The sequence below is a fragment of the Arachis ipaensis genome, chromosome B6, assembly GCF_059453495.1.
Source record: "Arachis ipaensis isolate K30076 ecotype BB chromosome B6, ASM5945349v1, whole genome shotgun sequence".
NCBI classification, from domain to species: Eukaryota; Viridiplantae; Streptophyta; class Magnoliopsida; order Fabales; family Fabaceae; genus Arachis; species Arachis ipaensis.
In genome coordinates, this window is record NC_142441.1 from 123212925 (window position 1) to 123221654 (window position 8730).

General features: G+C 34.4%; 1 protein-coding gene across 1 annotated transcript; it reads left to right on the plus strand.

Annotated features, from left to right (window-relative positions):
* The first annotated feature begins 1317 nt into the window (after positions 1–1317).
* Positions 1318–8261, plus strand: LOC107647237 (protein LATERAL BRANCHING OXIDOREDUCTASE 1-like). The gene is made up of 3 exons (XM_016351339.3): positions 1318–1562; positions 2026–2353; positions 7987–8261. The coding sequence occupies exons 1-3, from the start codon at positions 1330–1332 to the stop codon at positions 8239–8241; spliced, it is 816 nt and encodes a 271-aa protein (XP_016206825.2). The 5' UTR covers positions 1318–1329; the 3' UTR covers positions 8242–8261.
* The last annotated feature ends 469 nt before the right edge of the window (positions 8262–8730 follow it).

The following is an 8730-nucleotide window of genomic DNA, read 5'->3' on the forward strand; positions in this document are numbered from 1 at the left end:
GTTTTTCTGTTTTAGGTGGGAAGGATGGGGTAAAGGGTGGGGTGGGGTGGTTTATTTTCTTTTTAATATTTTTTATTTTTATTTAAGAGTAAAATTGTCCGAAAAAAATGTTGTTTATAAACAAAAAGATGATTTTATAACGTTTTGGATGATTTTAATAACAAAAAAAGGTCGGGGACGAATTTGATTTTCACTCCAAACCTTAGAAATGGAAAAAGTACTTAACCTTATATATAATTATATCTATGATATTTAAAATTATATATAGATTATTACTTTTACGAAAGAATAGGTACTGTTTTTTTTTTTCAAAATATGAAACATATTCTATTTTTTAAAAAAAATTAGAGTGCATTTAGTTTATATTTTCGTTTTTTTTTAATATTCAGTTTTTAGGATTTCATAAAAAAAAAGTAAAATTAAGTGATGAAAATAAAAAATAGGATTTTATTATTTTATTTTTTTTTTGTTTACAAAATTTTAAAGACAAAAAATTCTAAAATAAAAAACACAATACAAACTAAACTCACCGTGATTACAACAAAATGATTGTTCACAGGCAATTATTTCATTTCTTAAAAACTTGGCCATGTTTCGAAATGGTGCCCATTACTATTAATAGCCACGTTTTCCAAATATAACATGAAAAGTGTGGCCAAAATTATGAACAAACGCCACCATCACTACTTTTTGGCTACACTTTTTGAACGTGATTTGAAAAAAAAAGGTACCCACAGGTCATATTTCTTGTAGCCTTGTTATAGAAACGGGGAACAATATCACAATTAATGTAAAAAATGTTATTCAAAAATAGGAGTATATACAACTATAAGTCTTTCTACGCTCCAATCAAAACAATTTGAGAATGCTGTAACAATGGTTTTTTAGAAATAAATTTAATTTGGGTAAGGATTTGAAGTTTTAATTCCGTTCTTTAATTATTTTCTTAATGCTTAAATGAGTAAAAATTTAAATATATATGTTATTTTTTTTAAAAAAATGAAAAGATAAAATTTTTTAACTTTCTTTATTTGAAAATTAGGAGCATAATTAGGAGAATGAATTAGAATTTCTAATAACTTTTTTTGTGCAAATTTTATCTTGTTTCCAGTATTTGTTGTTTTAGAATAATATAAAATTTTAAAAATAAAAGATTCTAAAAATAAAAAACTAAACCCATCCCTTTTCATTCTGAAAATGGCAAGTATGATATTCACTTTGATTTGTTCTTTTTTATTTTTTCTTTTGGGTCTAGATGATATTCACGTTTTATTTACGTGTTTAATAGGCCTTGTAATTTTTTGTGGGATTCAGGCAATAAACCATGGAATGTCAAGCTCTTTTCTTGACAAAGTTAGAGAAGTTTCAAAGCAATTTTTTGAACTTCCAAAAGAAGAAAAAATGATATATGCAAGGGAACCAAATGACATGGAAGGATATGGAAGTGATATTATATATTTCAGAGATCAAAAGCTTGATTGGACAGACAGAATATACCTCAAAGTGCAGCCTGAAGAACAGAGAAACTTCAAAGTCTGGCCAGAAAAACCCAATGATTTCAGGTATATTGTATGTAGATAAAAAGTTTAGGTAGATTATCAAAATTTTACTCTCATTCTTGCCTCTCCCAAAGACACCTATACCAACCATAGATAGTGACTCTGAGATAGAAAAAGTAAACCATCATTTCTAGCTATAAAATTTTAAAATGCTGACAAATTTAACTATAAATGAACAAAATTAGTTTTGTATCTACGAAAGATGGTTTTTATGTGATAAAATTGTCCAAACGTTAATTTTATTCATAGGTAGAAATGACAGATTTTCATTTTTTACAGGTACAAAATTAGTTTTGTTTATTCATGATTAGATTTGTCAAATATTCGGAACTTCTATGGATAGAAATGGTAGTTTACTCTACTAAAATTGTTCTTATATACTTTGTTTGGTTGTAATGAGGGATGGGATACAAAATATTTTAGGTAGACATAATTGTCCCTAATTTGAATGGGTGTCATGATGTAGGACAACTGTAATAGAGTATACTGAAAGGCTAAAATTGCTAAACGAAGTGATTTTGAAGGGCATGGCAAAGTCACTGAACTTGGAAGAGTACTGTCTCTTGAAGGAATGCGGAGACAAAGATACAATGCTCTTGAGATTCAACTACTACCCTCCTTGTCCCATGGCGGATCATGTCCTCGGCCTGAAGCCGCACGCCGACGGATCAACTGTTACTTATCTTTTGCAGGATAAAGAAGTTGATGGCCTCCAAGTCCTCAAAGATAATCGTTGGTTCAAAGTTCCCATCATCTCTGATGCTCTCCTAATTAATGTTGGTGATCAAGTAGAGGTAACAACTCGCACATCCTATATTCTTTGTTACTATGAATTAGGCAAAGCTTGTTCATGTTTACTAGTAAGTGATTGAGTTAACATAGGCGGCTGAACATGGGTAGTAGCTAGAGTGTGTGTCCTTAGAGCATCTATCTTTATTTTGGATCTCACAAAATGATACATTCATATTTGTAGGACCAAATGTTATAAATATTAATTTGAGATTATACGTGAAATTTGTTATTCTAATATTTAGTTTCAATTTAATTTACACTTTATATAAGGTGATAAAATTTAAGTAATTCTCTACTAAAGTGAAGCTGTCTCAGCTCTAGTCTCATTTCATTTCATCAATCATCTCTCTCTAATGCAAAGTAAAATTTGTAAATAATCCACTTCCTGTACATGTCAAATTTAAAATTCCAAAAGCACTCTATTAGATTGGAGATGCTCTTGCGTTAAATAGTTTGGTTCTTTCACCAGGATGGTCTCTTGGTATCATGTTTGGTTATAAACTTATAATAGATAGGACTTAAAATGAGAAACTTTTAAAGGGGTAAAGTAGGAATATTATAACAAAAGAATGAAGACATGGCAGAACAATTTCATCAATCGGCTTAAGGGTCAGTTTGGATATGTCCATATGGCTATGTTTGGTTTGAAGAATAGGAAAAGATAAGATATTAAGAATGTGACACAAAAAAATAGAAGAAAAAATAAAAAGTCTAATTTATTTTTATTTTTTTATTCATACAAAATTTAGAAGAAAAAATAAAATGATAAAAAATATAATTATAAAAATTTGATAATGATAATAAAAAAAATGAAAAAATAAATTGTGTTTCTGTTTAGTGTTTTTATGTTATTTCTGTTAGAAAAGACACAATATATACTAATTTAGTATCTCAAGACACAATGTCTCTTTTTATGTCTTACATGTTAAACACGGAATGGACCTTCTCAATTTTTTTTTCTACAATTGAGGAAATAAAGTGTGATCTCTCACCATTAATTTTATAAGTATGACCAAAAATAAATATGAGAGAGAGAGTAATGAATGGTTAGAGATCACACTTTACACTCAATTTTTTTTTAACAATTGAGAGGATCCATTCCCATATCTATATTTCAACATCATATCCTTAGTTATAAACAGACGCTACTTAAGTGACTTTTCTTAACTTTTAATTTATGAAAAGTTACAACATTAATGTTTGATACAATTTTCAAGACTAATATGCGATTTTCTAAAAATTTATTTAGAGTACTCTTATAGAAAAGTTTAAAAAAATGACTTCTTCTGTAATATATAGTTTTTTTATTACTCTTTCTTTAAAATAAGCACTTTTGTGATTAAAAAAAACAAACATAAAATAATTTATATATAAGTTATTTTTAATATAAGTTTTTGTATTTTAAACTTTTTTTTTTCAAAAAGCTTAATCAAATTGTTTATTCAAGCTAGTCTTTCTTCTTTCTCAATTCCGGTTCTCTTGTCTCTTCTGTCTTACAGCAGTACGGTACCCAAATTTTGTTTTTTTAGTGACTTAAGGTAGATTTGGATTGTGTTTTCATTTTTTAGTATTTTCTGTTTTTAAAATTTTATGAATAAAAGAATAAAAAATAAAAACAATAAAATATCATTTTCTATTTTAAAGGTGGGAACTTTGTCTCTCGAAGGGCAGAGCGGTTTGGAGCTCTCCTAGATGAGTGTGGTTTGATTGATTTGGGAGCTCATGGATCCTTGTACACTTAGTTCAGACATATGCAGGGTAATCGGTTCATCTCAAAGAGGCTGGATAGGGTTGTGGCTACTGATGCTTGGTGTTTTCGTTTTCCGGAAAGCTATGTGGAGAATTTGGCGAGGATGCATTCTGACCACTGTCCCATTATGGTGCGATGTCAAGGTAATGATAGAAGAGTCGGGGTAAAATCTTTTCGTTTTCAAGTAGCTTGGTCTTATCACCCAAGTTTTTCGTCAGTGGTCAGGGGTGCTTGGGACAAGGGTAGACCCAATCCTATTCGTTGCCTTTCTCAGGTCAGAGATGATACTTTGGCCTTTAACCGAAATGTCTTTGGGAATATTTTTAAAAGAAAGAGGGAATTGGAGAGGCGTGTGACCAGTATCCAACAAAGAATAGAGAGAGTTGATGCTTTATCCCTTATACAGGAAGAAAGGGAGTTACAGGCTGAATATAGTAATCTGCTTATGCAAGAGGAGTTGTTTTGGTATCAAAAATCCCGAGAGCACTGGGTCAGATTTGGAGATAGGAATACTAAGTTCTTTCATATGCAAACCATTATGCGGAGGAAGCGTAACAAGGTTCAGGGGTTGTTTTTGGAGGATGGAAGATGGAGTACTGATCCGCAAGAACTCGAAGAATGTGCAATTGGATTTTATAGAGATCTTTTTTGTAATGTGGAACATGTAGAACTTGATGTGATGGGGGATCAGGAATTACCTTCTTTATCTCGTGAAGCTATTGAAAGTATCACAAGAAATGTTTCTAAAGAAGAGGTTAGGAAGGTGGTTATGGGCATGAACTCTTTTAAGGCCCCAGGTGCCGATGGTTTTCAGGCTTTTTTCTTCAAGGAATATTGGGAAGTGGTTCGTACAGAGGTATGGAAACTTGTTAAGAAGGCTTTCGCTGGGTTTGATCTGGATAGTACTCTATTTGACACTTTGGTGGTGCTGATTCCTAAAGTTGATAACCCGTCTCGCATGAAAGAGTTTCGTCCTATCAGCCTCTGTAATGTCATATACAAGATTATAACTAAGGTGGTTGTGGAGAGGTTACGACCTTTTCTACAAGATATTATTGGCCCTCAGGGAGGGTTTATTCCTGGAAGGGGTGCCCCAGACAATATCATTGTAGCTCAGGAAGTTCTCCATTTTATGAAGAAAACCAAATCAAAGAAAGGTGTTCTTACTTTAAAATTGACCTAGAAAAGGCTTATGACAGGGTGAGCTGGGAGTTTTTGGAGCAATCTCTCCTAATGCTTGGCTTTCTAAGTACTATTGTTTCTCTTATTATGAAATGTGTAAAGTCTTCCTCCCTTTCTCTAATGTAGAATGGTAACCGGTTGGATGGTTTTCAGCCAAAGAGGGGTTTGAGGCAAGGAGACCCGATGTCTCCTTATTTATTTGTTATTTGTATGGAGAGGTTGAGTTGCCTCATTGCTAGGCAAGTGGAGGTTGGTAGATGGAAACCAGTGACCGTGTCTAGGGGAGGTCCTGTAATCTCCCATATCCTTTTTGCAGACGACCTTATCCTTTTTTGCAAAGCGAAGAAATCTCAAGTGCTTCATGTTTTGGACACTATGGCCACCTTTTGCAGAGCATCTGGTATGAAGGTGAATTTTGACAAATCTCGTGCTATCTGTTCTATGAATGTTTCTAGACAACGCAAGGATCTCTTCACTGGTATTTCTTCTATCCGATTTGCTAATTCTCTGGGAAAATACCTTGGTGTCCCCCTCAAGCATGGCAGAGTTACTAAAGCTGATTTTAATGATGTGGTTGATAAGCTTACTAATAGGCTAGCATCTTGGAAAGGTCGCTTCCTTAATAAAACTGGTCGGATTTGCCTTGCTAAATCAGTTTTATCTTCTATACCTATTTATAGGATGCAAGTAAGCCTTTTTCCATCAGGTGTGTGCTCTAACATTGATAAGATTACTAGAAGTTTCATTTGGTGTGGTAGTCATAATCACCGTGGTCTTCATTTAGCATCTTGGAGAGTTTTGACGACTCCGAAAAAGTTTGGAGGTCTTGCTTTGCGGGAGTTGCAGTTGGTCAATTTTTCTTTATTAGGAAAGCTAGTTTGGCAAATTTTGATGAATCAAGAGAAACTGTGGGTCAAGATTATGCTTCAGAAATACCTCCAGAATAGAAACCTATTTGCAGTTAAAGCAATGGGTTCTTCATCGTATATATGGAAGTCTATTGTGCACTCAGCTTCCGTATTAAAGGAAGGGTTTGTTTGGGAAGTGGGAGCTCTTTCTAAGAATTTTTTGTTTGACTCTTGGTTGCACTCTGGGCCAGTAGGAGCGAGGGTTGAATTTCTTGATATCTATGAGGCTGCTTTGACCATTGAAGATGTTTACCGTGATGGAGTTTGGCATTTGGAGAGGATTTACTCTTTTATTCCTAGGGACTTGAGGGAAGACATTCTTAGTTTAGTACATATTTCGGCTTCTGGTCGTGATTTGGGTTGGAGTTGGGAGCACACTCTTTACTCTGCTAAACAAGGATATTTATGGTTAATTCAGAATAAGTTGAATTGGGATAGGAATATCAATTGGCTTTGGCTTTGGAAGGCGCGGGTCCCTGAAAAGTTGAGGCTCTTAGTGTGGCTTTGCCTTCATGATACTGTACCAACTCAATATTTGCGTTTTCGGCGACATCTCTCCTCCTCATCCTTATGTACACGTTGCAATCAACTTCCGGAGACAATTCTTCATTGTTTTCGGGATTGTGAAGTGGTGCGATCAGTTTGGGTTTCTCTAGGTTTTTCTGATGTGTGTTTCTTTGGCTCTCACGAGGTGCACGATTGGTTCAAGCATGACCTCCTCAATGAAGGTTGTTCCAAATTTGCAGCTATAATATGGTCAATTTGGCAAGACAGAAATATGGGTAATTTTCAGGGAGTTTTTGGATTTGCTGGGTCAATTGCATACAAGGCTCGCAGGTGCATGGTGGATTTTGAATATACAACTCAGAATCGAGTGTGTTGCATCCAGGAATTAAAACCTCTGTCTTGGTCTCCGCCAGAACCTGGTGCTTGGAAGTTAAATTGTGATGAGAATGTGAACTTGGGGGATGATTGTGCTGGTTTTGGGGGGGTAATTCGCGATAGCTCCAGTCAATGGGTAATGGGATGCTCAGGAAATTCCTTTGGATCTAGTGTCATCAAGATGGAGTTGTGGAGTATATGGAAAGGTTTGGCTTGGGCTTGGGAGGCGGGTCTTAAGCTTGTTGTCTGTGAGACAGATTGCGCAGCAGCTTTTGAGCTAGTGACTGGTTGGCAAGTTCCACTCTGGCATCTTGAAAAAGAAGTAATACAACTGATCTTTGACTTGAAGTTAAGAAGGGATTGGGATATTCGTTTTGAGCTTATCCCGAGAGAAGCTAATGTCGTGGCAGATCGGTTGGCAAAGATGGGATCTGGAGGTAGCGGAACTGATGAGGTTCACCTTTGGCACCAGCCACCAGAGGTGGTTTGTCCTCTCTTACTGTTAAGAACCTGATTTCTTTTCTTTTTCTTTTCTGCTCTTTTGTTTTTTTCTCTTGGTTGTTCACAAAAAAAAAACCTCTGATCTCGTTTTTGTTTACAAAATTTTAAAGACAGAAATAGCTGAAAATGATAACAGCCCTTGGCAGTTGGCATCCATAATCAAAAGTATTGAGTCTATCTGCGCTGTTTTGAGACAATAAAAAACGCAGCCTTGATTCTTAGTTGTATAGTAATTTTTTCTTGCTTGGGGTTCTGTCTTGAAGGTCCGAGTCTTTACACCTACATGCTGATGGGGTTTTGTATTGGTAATTTACTTGTTTATGATGATGTACTTGCTTGCCTGTTCAGATTTAAGCCTTCTTGATATTTATAAAGAAAAAGTTTAACATAGTCTGCTGAACATAATGAACAGATCATGAGTAATGGAATATTTCGTAGCCCAATCCACAGAGTAGTTGTAAATGAAGAAAAGGACAGGCTTACTATAGCTATGTTCTTCACTCCGGATTCAGATAAAGAGATTGGACCAATTGAGCAGCTAGTGAACGAGTCAAGGCCAAAATCATACACACCAGTGAAAAATTATACCGATATCTTCTTCCAGTATTACCAGAAAGGAAAAAGAGCAATCGAAGCTTCCAAGATTCCACTATGTGAAGCTGAATAGTTTTCCTAATTTAAGTCTTATATATAAAGAACAATGAAACACAAATTTTGTACCTTTATGGGTCTGCCAATTCAAGGTATGTAAAGTTTGATATTCTTGTATTTGTTTGGAAAGAGTTTTGAGGATGAATGATTTGAATAATGGCTGGATACTTCCTTAATAAATATCTATATTAAAATAATTACTTTATTTAATTCATTGAAAATTAATATTTTTTAATGGATAATTCTAAAATCAAATGTGATTTCTAGAGGATATTTTGACGTGGCTTGTATCAGAAAACTAAATTTTAGGGAGTAAAACTACGCAGGGTTCCATCAGCTAGGAAGCAATTATTCTTCAAAAATAAAGATGGAATTGCTTTAAAATTTGGTTAGAACAAGCGTCTCTAACAATATTGGTGATGAGTTTGTATGTTGGCATGGTTTGGTGTGGCAATGATATTTCCCGGCAACGGAGCTAACAGAGAAGATGAAGTACGGCGCGGTT

Bases quoted from the DNA above. Each gene is read 5' to 3' on its own strand.
- LOC107647237 (XM_016351339.3), top strand. From the start codon at position 1,330: ATGTCAAGCTCTTTTCTTGACAAAGTTAGAGAAGTTTCAAAGCAATTT. The intron at 1,563-2,025 runs GTATATTGTATG...GTCATGATGTAG, and splicing joins GAAAAACCCAATGATTTCAG to GACAACTGTAATAGAGTATA. The intron at 2,354-7,986 runs GTAACAACTCGC...CATAATGAACAG, and splicing joins ATGTTGGTGATCAAGTAGAG to ATCATGAGTAATGGAATATT.